The sequence below is a fragment of the Gossypium hirsutum genome, chromosome D13, assembly GCF_007990345.1.
Source record: "Gossypium hirsutum isolate 1008001.06 chromosome D13, Gossypium_hirsutum_v2.1, whole genome shotgun sequence".
Classification (NCBI taxonomy): Eukaryota; Viridiplantae; Streptophyta; class Magnoliopsida; order Malvales; family Malvaceae; genus Gossypium; species Gossypium hirsutum.
In genome coordinates, this window is record NC_053449.1 from 8,477,320 (window position 1) to 8,492,873 (window position 15,554).

Genomic DNA, 15,554 nt, shown 5'->3' on the forward strand with positions numbered 1-15,554 from the left:
GAGTTTAGAAAATGGAAAGTAAAAGGTTTTATATCTAATTTAACCCTTCAATTATACCTTAATTCTCATATTAGTCCTTAGAATTTGTAAGTGGTTTTCAGATTATCAATTTTGTCCTAATTTTAAAAACAATATTATCTAATAAGAATGTGGCATAGTAGGTAATAGATTCTTATTTCATTAAATGAAATAAAATTAATAGTTTAAAAACAAGAGCTATAAGAAAAACTTTTAAGGATGTATATAGTTTGTAGAAAAAAAGTTAATGTAAGGGACAGGTGGTGGTAAGTGGCCCATTGGAGATTTTGTAAATCTTTGGATGTATTAATTTAGGTTAATATAACAGCAAGCCTTAGAACCTAAATTACGATCGAAGTGGTGAACATTTCAACTATCATATCAACATTCATAATTGTAAATTTGAATGCTTTAATTATTGTATTTTTTTAATATTTAAATATAAATTGGTGATGAGTCATATAATCATTTATCAAACTTTTACATTTAGATAATAAAGTAAAAAAGAAAAAGGTAGATTGAAAGGTAAGGGATTTGTAGATAGGTGTTCGTACACGCGGTGGATGGGTTTCCCCTTTTGCTTCCTTTTTGTCCCTCTGTGTGGGCAATTTTAAATTGTATTATTCATTTCTCCCCCAAAGCTTTTAGCTTTGTTCTTTTCTTTTTCTGATATTTCCAACAACAATAATCTTAGTAATTTTTCCCACTTTTGCTCTCAAATAATCTCTACTCATTTCAACTTTTTTTGAAGGCTAAACAAACTATTTATCCCTTCACTTCTATTTTTTTCCCTTACATCTCATTTTACTTTCAAATTATTGGCATTTAATAAAAATGTAAAACATGTCACATTTTTATTGATATTTTTTTTCTATTTTAAGTATATTAGAATGAAAATGATACTTTAATATCAAAGTATGATAAAAAAATTAAATATCAAAATAAAAAATCAATATAGTCTAAGAGATAAATCATGACTTAAAGATCTTCTTTACACTAAAATATATTTCAAGTTTATATAATTTTTTCATATTTTGAAATTTAATCCATAAAAATGTAAGTTCAATTGTTAACGGGGAAATTACCAATAAAAGCCCCTTTATTTTTAAAATTATCGAAATGGGCTAGGTCCTAAATTAATTACCAGAATGGGCCAATTTCTCTCAAAACGCGTCCACGTTAGCGCGTTGTTAGGGGATAAAGCAGGAAAACGCTTCCTTCGTGTCTGCTACAGTACCAATGGCTATTTTTTTACCGTTGGTATCCCCCAACGGTAAAAAAAAACTATAATAAAACTCCCCCTTTCATTTTTTTCACACTTAAATCCTTTCTATCTTCAATATTTCAATATTCTCTCAAATTTCCTCAAATTTCTCTCAAACTCCTCTTTAATTTTTTTCGAAAAAGCTCTAATTTTATTTTTTTGAATTTATTTTTTTAAATCAAAAAAATTTGATCGTGTTAGCAATGGCCGGAGAATTAATTCGTCTCGATGATAAACACATATTCGTCGAACAAATGAAAATGGTAAGTGTTAAATTTAATTTTTAAATATTATTTAAGATTTTTTTCATTTATGCAATTTTAAATAATTTTTATTTTATTATTTTTATAAAAGTCTGTAGATCGGATATTACAATGTTATATCCATAATATATCTGGTCCTCCATCATCGTTGATAGAGAATTACCTGCAGGAAGCGGGTTTTTGGCACGTGGCGATAATAGGCTGGGGGTGCAAGTTGGACTCGAAACTCATTAGTGCGTTAATAGAGAGGTGGAGACCCGAGAAGCACACATTCCATCTTTCATGTGGACAGTGTACTATCACTTTGGAAGACGTGAATTTGCAATTGGGATTGCCGGTGGATGGGTACACAATCACCGGGTCCGTTCAATCTAGTGATTGGGGAGCGGTATGCTACGAGCTTTTGGGTGCTATTCTGGATAATATTAACGGAGGTCGGATCGAGATGGGCTGGTTACAAGACACATTCCTAGAGCCGGATGATGATTCTACCGAACTAGAAAGAATACGATATGTTCGGGCATATATTCTTGAGATAATTGGAGGTTATCTGATGCCGAACTTGTCACGAAACCTTGTACATCTGAGATGGCTACTAAAACTCGTTGATTTTAGAGCAGTTGGTGAATTTAGTTGGAGTTTGCCGTGTTTGCAACAATGTACCGGGATATGTGTGGGGCGATGCGACCGAATAAAGCGAAAATCAGAAGTTGCCTACCACTACTGCAATCATGGGCACGATTTTGCTTTCCATTTTTACGTCCTCGAGTGGACCACCCATACACATTCCCACTCATAATTAGGTAAATTTTATATTAGATTTTACAATTATTACGTAGATTTAAAATATAATCGTATGCTAAAAATTTATTTAATTAGGTGGAACCATTCCGCAAGTTATGTTGGATTACCTACCTCTCTTGAAGATATACGGCTTCTATTAAACCAACGGTCAGAAGCACAAGTAAGTATTAAATAAAATAGATATACATAATGAGATAGTCGATTCGTATTTAGTATTATGTATATAACTAATATTTCTATTATGTTCATATAGTTTCAATGGACACTATACGAAGATCTGGCAATTCAGGCAGTAATTCCGGATGAATACTTACAAAATCCGAATGCTTGGCTTGTGAATGTCCCATTGGTCAACTTTGCGATCGTGGAAATATACCAGTCAGACAGAGTATTACGACAATTTAGATTCCAACAACCGATTCCCGTGGCACTTGAGGTGTTAGATGATCATCACAGAATCGACTTACAGTAATTGCATACGGATTGGCCGAGATTCTGGTCACATTATATCCAAATGTGGAAAGATCGGTGTGATTATATACCTACTCGAGAACCGATCATCGTTCTAGAGTTAACGTGCGTATTGGAATACATGCCATGGTTTAGGATCCATCGCAAGCCATATTTACTATTGGAAAAGGAGAGGCGGCGACAATTGCGTGTCCAAATGGAACGACGTGGCCCTTTAAATCCAAAAAGAAGGGACGACGATGCAGGTCCATCAACAACACCCACACAATCACTCGACCCATCAACAGCGCCCATACAATCACTGGCCCAGCAATAGCACCCACACAGTCACCGAGCCCAACACTTCAACTGACGACACCCATAGTACAGCCTTTTCAGATGATGTTAGGTGCGTATCCTAGCCCTTTTAAGTATCCCAACCCTTATATGTTTCCTTTTTCTAGTCCCATGGCAGGTTGAAATGCATGGCCCGAGTCATCTCTATTTTAGATTACTCCGAGTGGACCGCCGATTTGTAAGCCGCCGTTACACGAGGGATCGCACGAGGGGCCGTCAGGGAGCTCTTCTTTTTACCAATCCCCATCACCTTATGGGTTTCAAACACCTTCGCCATTGGTGATGCAAACACCTCCGCAGTCAGTATTTTATCAAGGTGGGTCATCCTCCTAACACTGGCAACCAGATCCCCTACCGGAAGAATCAGAATCCTTGCCAGAACAACCACAACCCCCGTCGGAAGCTAGACAAAGGAGGAATCCAGCGCGTAACCATCGACGACCTTCATGTGGAACTGAATCCGGCGGGCACGAACATTGATTTTTATTTTAATATATTTGTACAAACATTTTGAATATTTTTATATTATTTCATGTAATAAAATAAAAGGTTGTTTTGAATAAAGTAATTGTAATTTACTTCTATATTTTTAATAAAATAGAAATTCTTTTAAATAAGGCAATATTTTGAATATTTTATATTATTTCGTTTAATAAAATATAAATAATAAAACATAGTTTTTTACAACTATCAACTATTGCGATTTGGACATGATCTACTTGTATGGCTTGGGTTCCTACACCATTCGCACAACTTCTGTTGATTGGCTGTTTCTCGGATATCCATATTGTTACATATTCTAGTTGAGCAAGGTCGACCTTTTGGTTTGTGACACAATTCTCTATCCGGTAACAGCTTAAAGGGAGCAAGTGATACAGACGACCACTTACGTTCATCTGGGGCCGGTGGGAATACGTGTCTCCAGATGTTGTACATGTATTCTAATTTGTACACTTCGTTAACATAGCTCATGGGATCCAGACAGAGATTCTGACAAGCTGCAATTACATGAGCGCATGGATAACGAAGTACATCAAACATTCCACAGCCGCAAGTCTTATTTCTCAAGTGTACACAATATTGCCCACCAGTAATACCTTGGTGCGGTCTGTCAAACTCTGTCACACGAAACCATAAGTTGTCTCGATTGTGACACACTGTGTGCATGGTGTTCACCCGCGCCTTCACCTTGTTAATTTCTTACAATACTTTCCTGCACCATACATGGCCTCCCTGCATTTGGCCTAAATTGCTCGCTGCTCGTTTTGGAAATAATGCCGCTAAATGAAAATATGTCTCTCGCACAACCGATGTTATCGACAAATAGCGCGTTCTTTTTAGAACAGAATTTATGCATTCAGCCAGGTTTGAGGTCATATGACCATATCGTAGGCCACCGTCGTATGCTTGTGCCCACTATTCGAAAGGTATGTTACAAAGGTAGTCCGCGCCTTCGTCATTAACTGAATGGAAAACTGCCAACATCTCATGAAAATGATCTTTACTTATTTCATACCCTGCCAATATAAGTTCATAGCGAACATTACATACCACTATTTCATTTAGAATAAATTCAAAATGACAAACAAAATTATATTAATAGAGACTAAATACCCATGTCGGTCACTTGTCGTCGTTCACTTTTCGATGGATATTGCTTGTAGTAGTTGGAAGCAACGTGCCTTAGGCAATACCGATGGTGTGTGCGCTGCCAAAGGCTTCCCTGTCATTCAATTGCAGCTAGTATTCCAGTGCCCCGATCCAAAATAACGCAGATATTAGGTTGAGGGCACACATGCCTCCTTAACCTAAATAGAAAGAAATCCTAGTATCAGCCGACCCCCCGGTGTTATTGCAAATGCAATTGGAAGAATTTTCTCACTGTCATCATGTGCCATTGCTAGCAATAGCCGATGGGTATATCTACCAAACATAAAGGTACCGTCAATTTGTACCAATGGCTTGCAGTATAGAAATGCGTCTCGCAATTGCTTAAAGGTCCAGAACAGAAGTTTGAACACTTGGCATCCACAGAGGAATCGGTCGTTGTAGTACGCATGTTCCGTTTCAAGGTCTATTATGCAACCTGGGACGTATCTCTCTAGTACTTGACACCACTGCCATATTTCATTATATGAAGTGTCCCACCCACTATGCATCTTCTCCAACGTCTTCCGCTTAACTATCCAAGCCCTGCGGTAAGAGGGTGTGTACCTCATTTGGCTACGAATATTGGTAATTAAGACCGGTACTAAAGTCCTAGGATCTGCCTTCACCGTGGATAGTATTAAGCTAGCTAACATATTTGAATCCATCTTGGGATGATCTTGTGAAATACCTGTCAACAAAGTACGTTAAATAATATAACATTACACAATAATAGTATTATTCAAAAACCCTAAATATTGTACCTGCAGGACACGTATGTAGACCTTTGTACTTTTTTATCTCTCACAACACTGTCCTTTTCCTCAACGAGGCGTAGATTTTCCATGAACATGTACCGTATTGCATTGCACACTTCGCCTCAAACTTATCAGATTTGGATTTAACCACGTGGTAGTTAACGTCGTTATTGATGTTATGTTGTTTCAATGCTCCAAGAAAACTATCATTATTGGAAAATTCCTTACCAACTTCAAATTCACCCGAATCCAATAATGAACTTGTACGATCACACATTCTGTGTAGTAGATCTGGAAACTCTAACGCATCATCTAGAGATAGATCGACAATATGCATGTAGGCTGGAGGCGAGTATGCCCTGAATCGTGAATCTTCTTCTTCATCTGAACCCCCTTCAATATCTTCAGGTTCGGTTGGAATAGGCTTCGATTCAGAAAATAATGTAACTTCTGCACCATCGGGGCCGGGCTCTCGAGGTGGATCCACATCGGACTCATCTTCTAACCCACCATCATCTACAATGTACGAGGTCCCTTCATCAGTGAACGTCGTAGGGAATACATCGTCCCTTCTTTTGGGCATTTCATAACGTCCCCAATTGGATGTAGATTGTCAAACACTAGAAGTTGATGCCGTTTCCCAGTACGTATTTCCAGCATCAAACATCGACCCACCGAGGTGCATGTCCCATCCATTGATGGAGTGTTGTGCAGGGGTTGTGTATTCCATACCGCTACCAAACACGGGCGGTTCTGTGTTTTGTAACCCACAACGGAGTGTCGGGGCAGGGGTCGTGTATTCCTCTCGAACGACAATCATAAATGCATCATTTGGCGATGCAAATTGTACATATAACTCAATATAGGGTGCTCCACTAGCGAGATGAGTCTGCACCATTGCCTCAAGGACGCGTTTTCTGTCCACGTAGACAAAGCGCTTCATTGATGAAGCGTTTTCCTGCTTTATCCCCTGACAACGAGCTGACGTGGACGCGTTTTTGGGGGAAATGACCTATTTCGGTAATTAATTCAGGACCTAGCCCATTTCGGTAATTTTAAAAATAAAAGGGTTTTTATTGGTAATTCGCCTATTGTTAACGTCATTAAAATTTTCCCGTTAAATTTAGGTTCATTACAATTATTATTATTTTTGTTATTTATTTATCAAATAAAAAAATATATTTCAAAATATTACACCAATAAATTTAGTAAAACAATTGTAATAAGATTAACACTTAAATATATTTTTTGAAATAAAAAAAAACAAATTCCAACTTATAAAAACTCACTATATTATAAAAAGTCTAAATAAACACGTGTTGAAATTCGGAAGAACAATAACGTCCAGAGTCTCATATTTAAGTCACGTGTGAATTTAGTATTTTATATTAAATTCTTTTAGATATATTTTGATTTTATTGTGATTGTGTTTTTCACAAATCATATAAAACTAAAAATACAACACGTAAATATATTTCTTGCAAGAAAACTTATATATATATATATATCAACAGGGTAGATATTTGGTACATAGGATAGTTTATTTTGACTTTTAGTGGTTAATATTTTTAATTTTACAATAAATAAAAATTTAAAAAACTATATTTTAAAAACTTAGAATAGGGTAGTTTTAAAATAATATAAGTCAAATTTCAAACTTTGACTTCTTATTAATTTAAATTTATAATAGATAATTTCTTTTTTTAAAAAGAGAGTATATTTTGAAAGCTAGATAGTAGTAGTTTTAAAATATACTGAGAAAATTTTGTCAATTAGAATATTTAAAATTATAAAAATTAATATTGAAACAATTTGACCCAAAAAAATTCAATTATGGCAACTTAAATTAATTGTGCTTTTGCATATGATAAACTCCATTTTTAAAATGTTCTAAAATTTTTAAATTGACGTAGTCATCATACATTTTTTGAGAAAAGAGCAAGCCTTAAAAGTGATATCATTAAGAGAAACAACTACGAGTCTTAAAAAATTTAATCTCCATAGACCGTAAAACAAACAATAAACAGATGAATTTATGAAACAAACGGAATTCAAATATCCTAATTTGCAGTTGTGGACAACAAAGTAATAGCCAGATTTATAGAAGCCTTTTTTGACACCAAGAACCAAATTCCATGCAAAATGTTTCTTGTGGATGACTAGTATGTTTACCAAGTTGTCAAAATCCCACAAGTTGGTGCAATTCACTGTGTTACCATTCTCCTCCATCACTACTAACAATATGCAGTTTTCCACCCTTACAATGTTATTGAGGCTCTCCGTTACACCCGTTTCGGTGCCACATACTGCACATGAACTTCTTCGCATAAAGCCTGTAGGAAAACTAAACGATCGATGTAGGAAGCTAATGCTTTCGGAAACCACCAAAGAAGACCGAAAGTCGAAACTTTAATCAACAAACACAAACTTTGATACAAAGGAGTTGCATGTAGATATATTATTGTTATACAAGCCATTTTCCAGTACCAAAATCATCAAATTTAACATAGCATGGCTTCAATATAATATTGAACAGGAAAAGCAAATGGATATTTGCCATAACAAAAGATCGAGTTAGATTTGAACTTATTCCTAAGTATGCCACTGCCGTTCACAAAAACAACTCGGCAACTGAATATTATCATCATAGACCTAAGATTACCAAGGCATCAATGTCTACCATAGTGAAAGAAAGAAATGCACTACCTACCTGACATGATATACCCAAAGCAAATAAAACAAACTAATGAACTGCACACAAGATGAGAAACCATGCCTGCAAGTATGCCACTGCAGCTCCCAAAATACGACACGCTAATAATGGAGAGAGGAAACTAAATATTATCATCATAGACCCAATGCTAAAAGATAGTTGCATAAAGCACAAAGGCAGCAATGTCTACCATAAAGAAATTAATGAACCATACAGCATGATATACCCAAAGGAAATAAAAGAATTTAATGAACTGAGCAGCCATACCTGCAAGTCCTCTGGAAGTGCCTCTGAAACTGCAAGAGTGTAACAACCAGGGACAAATCTTCCTGGAAAGGATTTAAAATTATATAAGAATTGGATATAATGGAATACTGTATGCATGTAATTTCGAAAAGCATCAAAATTCTAGTGCCTTATGAAGTCTAGAAGCATTACTAGAGAGTTCATTAATTCAACAATCTTCATAGAGAACAGGCTTCAAAATTCAAATCTAACATTTATGCGAGATTGTATACGGCAAATAAAAGAAGTATATTAAGCTGACAGCAAGAGAGCATCACAACTAGATGACCCAAACTTGAAAACTCAACCTGATCAATTTATATAAAATGTCAATATCCTAGATCCGTCCAATCCAACCCAAATTGATACGAACCCGGAACTGATCCAAACAAATTGCTTAATATGGTCTAAACCCAAACAAACAAAAACCAAAATGATGCATACCCATGACTCAAAAATCAAAATGACCCACATTCTAAATGATAAGACTTGAAATTGACCCAAATCCAAAATAATTAGGCAGACTCGACCCGAAATGACACTACAAATTTTAAAATCTAAATTAACCTTTCTCAAAACCGATCCTTTCCGCCAACTTGACAGGTCTAATCACCACAAATTTCTAAATCATATTCTCCATTCTACACTCAAAGAAGTACGGTAAACTTCGAAACAATTCCTATAATAATTGTCCACAGCGACAATAAACAGAAAACTTTGAAAAGAAAAAGGGTTGAGCATATTACCAACTCGCAGCCAACGAGCAGCCCAACTTCTAGCCGGGTCCATCACAGATATCATACTAAGAAACCAATCAACAGAAAATATTTCAAACAATGCTAAAAGAGACAAGAAAGTTACGTTTAATGCAAATGTTTTTGTTTCTAAAAAAATAAAATGGAAAGATAACCCATTGAAATTCGGAGTAGTGCAATCTACGACGCGCTCATTATCTCCATCCATCTTAAAGAATGGGCAGTTCTCGCATCCTGATTCTCTGAACTGTGAAGTTAAAACCAAAGAAACAGTAATTAAAACTCCATAGATATGAAGCGTTTTGAAAGCGAGAAAAAAAACCATGATTGAATACGGAATAACAAAAAGAACCTGATCATATGTTTTGACGAGACGGCAACGAAGGCAAGCCCTGAGCTCGTGTCCGAAGCTCGTCGGTATTTGCGCCGGCGCGGTCCCCATTGCTGTTTCCGATTGTATTCTTAAGGGATTTCCGTGTTTAAGTTTTTAGCAGCCGAAAATAATTAAACAGAACAAAGCATGCAATGGATGCGAGGGCCAGGAACTGAATTTAGTAGATCAAAATCTCAATATCAGATTCTGTTAAATTAAGGGCTCAAAATCACTTGGTAAATTATTCTTTTACTTTAAAGGTGGGGGAAAACGGAATTGAAAATTACAGCTTTGAGTTTTTCCAAAAATAAAAATTTAGTTATATTTCATTAAAATTCTACCTTTTTTTATTTATCTAGTATAAACGTTTTGAGTAACAAAAAAAAGTTCACAATGGGGAAATTTTAAAATTTCTTTAAATTTCTAGACAAAGTTATAAATAAATAAAAAAATTTAGAAATCTTCTTAAATAATTTCTTCAAAAAATTTTCTTTTTACAACTTTTTCTTAATTCAAGTCTATAAAAAATAATTACCTACGACTCTTTTAATACAGAGAGACTTTAGAGAGTTCAATTAATATTAAACTTAATCATTTTAATATTAAATTCATATAATACTTATCTAGAGAAGTATTATTTTAAATTTATTAAAATAATACCATTTTTGGAATAATTAATATGAATTTAAGCTATTTAGTATAGCCGCAGTAGGAGTGTAATTTTTTCACTACTTAATTGTCGAAGAATCATCGCCGCCGACCATCAGAATGCCGCTATTGTAGCCGTTGGTACCACCGTGCTCAGTGATGCAAGTGCGACACCTTTGCGGCACTCCAAGCCGATTCGGCTGCTTCCGATTCTATTTAGGCCAGTGAAGGCTTGATCGGTCTAGTCCAGCCACCAGTTAGACCATCGATTCGGTTTCACATACCAGACCCAGTTCGACCAGTTTTGGGTCTCGGTCTCAATTTTTGGTTTTCGGTTCTAATTTTAAATCTCAAATTTAATTTTCAAGTTCAATTACCCATTGAGCCAATTGTTTGACTTGAAAATTAAATTTTTAAAATATTATATTTATTTTAATTAATTTGATTAATTTAATTTTTCTTGATCAAAATTAATTTTCTAAAAAATACTAAGATTTTTCAAAATTAATTTTTCAAGAAAATTCTTTAACCAAATTCTATAGTTGAATAATTCTCACGACCGAGTTTTTGTTCTGATTCAAATGTAGTCCGATCAAGTTTTTGTTGAGCTAGCGAATGGACCAATTGAACATATACAGCTAGGCTCTAGTAATTGCAATTTTGTTCAGAAGAATCGTTCTGATAATTCGCAATTTACTTAATCATGGAGTCAGAGAATCCACAACATATGTTGGATCTCAAGCCATCGAATTAATCCCCGATCACAACACCCATTTGTTTATACAAGCTAATATATTTGGGCTTCTAACACTAGCTTAGTACGATGTTGCTAACATTAACTTCAGAAAATTCACAACATATGTTGAATTTTAAGCCATCATATTAATCCTTGATCACAACACCTATTTTTCTTTTTGGAACTTTAATGGAACACCATTCGTGTCCTAATCATTTTTTTAAGTTCACACAGCTTATTATCCAATTCATACCAATTCAACTTTGTAGCTTTATACAAACTTTTCATATTTCAAATGGCAATTCATATACATTTTAACCCATATAATATGACAAATTTTCATCCATTTGAGATCACGTATCTATTCATATTTATCATATATTTCATGTTCATTCAATTTAGTTCCTTTGATGCCAACAACAATATATATACTTAGCAATTCAAACTAAAAAACAAAACAATGCAGTACAATACAGTACAATACAAATATAACATAACATAAATTAACAAAGTAAATCCAATATGAATTTACATGAGAAAACAACAACAAATAAACTATCTCTCATTTCCTTTAATTATCTTCCTATTGATTTTAGTCCCAAACTAATTTTCGCTCAAAATTAAAGCTTCTATACCCCATTTTCTTTTCTTTTGTTTCGTATGTCGAAGAAAATGAATGAGAATGCTTTTGTTTTACTTTTATCTATACTTTAGTAGTTTTTAAATAAATTTTATTAATTAGTTAATTTTTGTGATTAAACTAATATTAAAAAATACTTAACAAATTTGGTGACCACCTTTAACATAATTTGAAGGGTACAATTGCTCAATTGGTCCTTCAATTAATTAAAAATACAAAGCAGATAACTTTTACCACTTTTATTATTTAGTTCTTATACCTTAATTAGTCACTAATTCGGAAAAATTACCTATATAAAATTCAATTCACTTATATAATAACTTCGTAAATATTTACGAGCTCGGTTTAAGGAAACAAGGTCCCGATACCTTATTTTCCAACACCATTAGTTTTAGGGTCAAAATGCTTGTACTTTAATTAACTATTTAATTAACAAACTCATCAGATCAAAATTTAATATAATACCATAATTAACTCGTAAATATTAATTAATATTTACATACTCGATCAACGGAGAACGGGGTTCCAAAACTACCGTTTTTGACACCATTGAAAATCTGGTTGTTACATCAAGAATATATTTGATAGCATTTACTCAAAGGCCTTGTGTGCATTTCTTTCTTATGGCTTTTTTAGTTCTTTCGTTGTTCATTCGCTTTAAATTTGCTTCCGCTTTATTTTGGTGCCTTAGAGAATTTCTGAAAGAATTCTCATATTTCGAGAGTTAGGCTGGTTTACTTAGGCGGATTTGAAACAAAGAAATTGCCTAAGGTCGCGCGGTTTGCTAGACTTTAGTTCTAGCCCTATGATAGTTGGTATCAGTGCTAAGGTTCGAAGGCGCTGGTTGAGATGAAAAAAGAAGTTGATAATCAGGTTGAGCCTAGGGAGACTTGTGGTGAGGGCATGAAAGCTAGTCGATCGAGGGATATGCTATCAGCTTTGGATGGCAGGGTTGCCAAACTCAAGGGTTCCATGAGTGATGTGAAGGAGACTCTTGAGGAAGTTTAGGGACACACCACAGAGCTGAAATCAAGGAAAGATCTACTCAAGGACAAGTGGCAAAAGCCTTCAGTGCTAATTGGATGTGATGCAAGGGGTTCTCAATACTGCTATGGGTGAGCTAAGTGAGAAGGATGATGCTCTCGTAGCCATGGTAACGGTCTTGAAAGAACAGATTGATGAGCTCAAGGGGGAGATCATTATCTGCATAGTTTCTTTGGTTAATGGAGCAACACATCCATGCCAAAGGCATCGTCGATGATGCTACTAAGGTAAATATTGTTACTATGTATTTTACTGGTGTTGCTTTGTTATGGTGACATTGTAGGTCTACAGATGAGAAATGAGACGGAGCTAACTTTAGGATTTGGGAGGAGTTCTAGAGTGAATTCAAGGGGAAGATTTATCTAGCATATGCCGAGGATGAGGTTCAGGCTAAGTTGCATTGGTTTATACGACATGGCACATTTAGGGAGTATGTGCAAGAGTTCATTGAACTCATGTTCCAAATTTCTGATCTAGGTGAGAAATAGACCTTCTTCTCTTTCATGGATGGGTTGAAGCTGTGGGCAAATCAAGAATTAAAGTGTCAAAAAGTCTAGGAACTTACCAAATCCATGACTATAGTAGAGTCACTTATGGAGTTTTGTGGTAAAAAAAAGGTAAAAAAGTCTGAGTCTTTCAAGTCCAATTCCAAACCAAATGATGGGGTAGGCAAAGACAAGTTTACCAAGAATTGTAACACCTTATACCCGATCCGGTCACTTGACCTGAGCTATAAGGTATTACAACTGTAAAACATTAACATTACTCACTATCTCGACATAAATGATCAAACAATTCATAACATAATATAATTACAACCATTTGATGATTATCAATAATAATTGAGCTTTAATCGAGTATAAGAAGCTATTAAAATAACCCGGGAACAAATCTAGACTAATTTGAAACTTTTACAAAAATTCAGGTAAAATTTAAAAATAGAGGTCACACGATCGTGTGACAAGGTGGAGACCGTGTGGTCCAAATACATGGTCGTGTGGCCAAACCGTGTAACAACCTGATGCCGTGTAATCTAGGGTCACATAGTTGTGTCGCCAAGTTGTGTAACAGCTTGATGCTGTGTGGACAAACTTGTACCAAAAACAAACAGGTCACATGGACGTGTTTAGGGGCGAAGTGAGAAAAAATTTTTTGGGGGCCGAAATTAAATTTTATATTTTTACGATAGTAAAAATGCAATCTCACCATGTTAATATCTGTATCTTTATAATTTTTAAAAGATTAAATTAAATTTTTATCATTTTTAAGGGGTCAAAGTGCAATTTTACTTTTGCTAATTTAAAATTTCCATTTTAGGGGGGGCGAGGCCCTACCAACCCATTGCCTACACCCCTGGCCGTGTAGCAGACTGTGTGCACCTAAGTGCCTAACCAATATGTCCTCATTGACACCACAATTCAAACATTAAAACATAAACCATTTAAGCATTAATCATGCCATTCAAACCATGAAATCAATGATAAAACAATCATCATATACCAAGTTTTAAAGCTAGCATAAAACCAACCAAAGCTCAATAGATTACCTAAAACATAAGAACCATTCTACAACAAAATATCAAGATAGACATCAAATAAGATTTTTCCAATTCGAGTCACCAAAACAACCAAATACAATATTCACATCTCAAATGACACAAAACATTACCAAGGTTAGTCATTAACATTTACATACCAAAACCCTATATACATGCCACTTATAGCTAGGCCAAAATAAACAAATAACTACTGAAAGAGTTGATGGATAATGTGATCTCCAACGATGCTCCAATTGGCAGCACGAGTCTGACAATCTACAAGGAAAAAAACCAAATAGAGTAAGCTTAAATAAAGTTTAGTAAGTTCGTCTAATTAAACATTACATACCTGTCATTTAAAACATAATAATTGAAACTAATAGACAACTTAATAGTCCTTGCCATGTTTCTTAGATCTAGATGCATAACATAGTCATGATCTCAGAGTAACACAAATCACGTACCAAAGCATTATCAAGAAACTTAACCTTTCATGATATTGAATTCCATCACTATACATTTCATAAATTTTTTTACTCGAAGAATTGTAGTAAATTAACTTCGGATACACAGGGAAATAATGTTCACACAAGCTGACAATCGGGACATTAACCAATACACGATGCTACTCACACAACCTGACGAGAATCTACAAAAAAATGCTAAATTCCAGCCATCAGTATGGTATCCACCACTAGTACATAGTACTTGGAAACTATAATCACTGGCACAGAGTGCCTGGAATTGAAACACCGGTACATAGTACATGGAAACTGTAATCACCGACACTTAGTGCTTGGAACACCCTAATGACATGTCATTTGTATCCTAACTATTCATTGAGTTCACACGGGCTTTAACTTGTATTCTGTAATCTTTACATGCTTATAGCTTTAACCTTAATCATATACATTCCATATGAGTACATAATTCAATTCAACCATATACTTTGCCATACCTTATACTTTAACCATTTATTTCACTATCAAAGCTTATTTTAATTAACCATGAAAAATTTACTTATGATAGATCAAATTCAAATCGTTATTAAACATAACAAGTCTATCACAAACTTACCTAAACGCAATAGTTACTGACACCTTGACGATAACTACTTGACAACTTTTCATTTCCCACGATTATTAATCGATTGATCCATTTCTTAATCTAAATATAATAATTTAACTCAATTAACCAATTCAAATACCTTAAAATATTAAAATTCAAGTAATTGACCCTTTAACGACATTTTACACATACCA

At 34.7% G+C, this 15,554-nt stretch overlaps 1 protein-coding gene across 3 annotated transcripts; it reads right to left on the reverse strand.

The window, feature by feature from the left end:
- Positions 1-7,543: 7,543 nt before the first annotated feature.
- LOC107919552 (transcription elongation factor SPT4 homolog 1) lies at positions 7,544-10,001 on the reverse strand. Of its 3 annotated transcripts, none has more exons than XM_041110184.1 (5): positions 9,667-10,001; positions 9,470-9,561; positions 9,306-9,361; positions 8,542-8,603; positions 7,544-7,905 (listed from the first exon to the last, which is right to left on the reverse strand). In XM_041110184.1, the coding sequence occupies exons 1-5, from the start codon at positions 9,754-9,756 to the stop codon at positions 7,828-7,830; spliced, it is 378 nt and encodes a 125-aa protein (XP_040966118.1). In that variant the 5' UTR covers positions 9,757-10,001; the 3' UTR covers positions 7,544-7,827. The 3 variants fall into 3 exon arrangements, with proteins under 3 accessions (XP_040966118.1, XP_016704484.1, XP_016704483.1); XM_016848995.2 differs by having other exon boundaries at positions 7,544-7,867; positions 9,667-9,998; XM_016848994.2 differs by having other exon boundaries at positions 7,544-7,894; positions 9,667-9,987.
- Positions 10,002-15,554: the final 5,553 nt, after the last annotated feature.

Bases quoted from the DNA above. Each gene is read 5' to 3' on its own strand.
- LOC107919552 (XM_041110184.1), bottom strand. From the start codon at position 9,756: ATGGGGACCGCGCCGGCGCAAATACCGACGAGCTTCGGACACGAGCTC. The intron at 9,562-9,666 runs GTTCTTTTTGTT...TTAACTTCACAG, and splicing joins TCGTCAAAACATATGATCAG to TTCAGAGAATCAGGATGCGA. The intron at 7,906-8,541 runs GTATGGCTGCTC...TCGATCGTTTAG, and splicing joins CACTTCCAGAGGACTTGCAG to TTTTCCTACAGGCTTTATGC.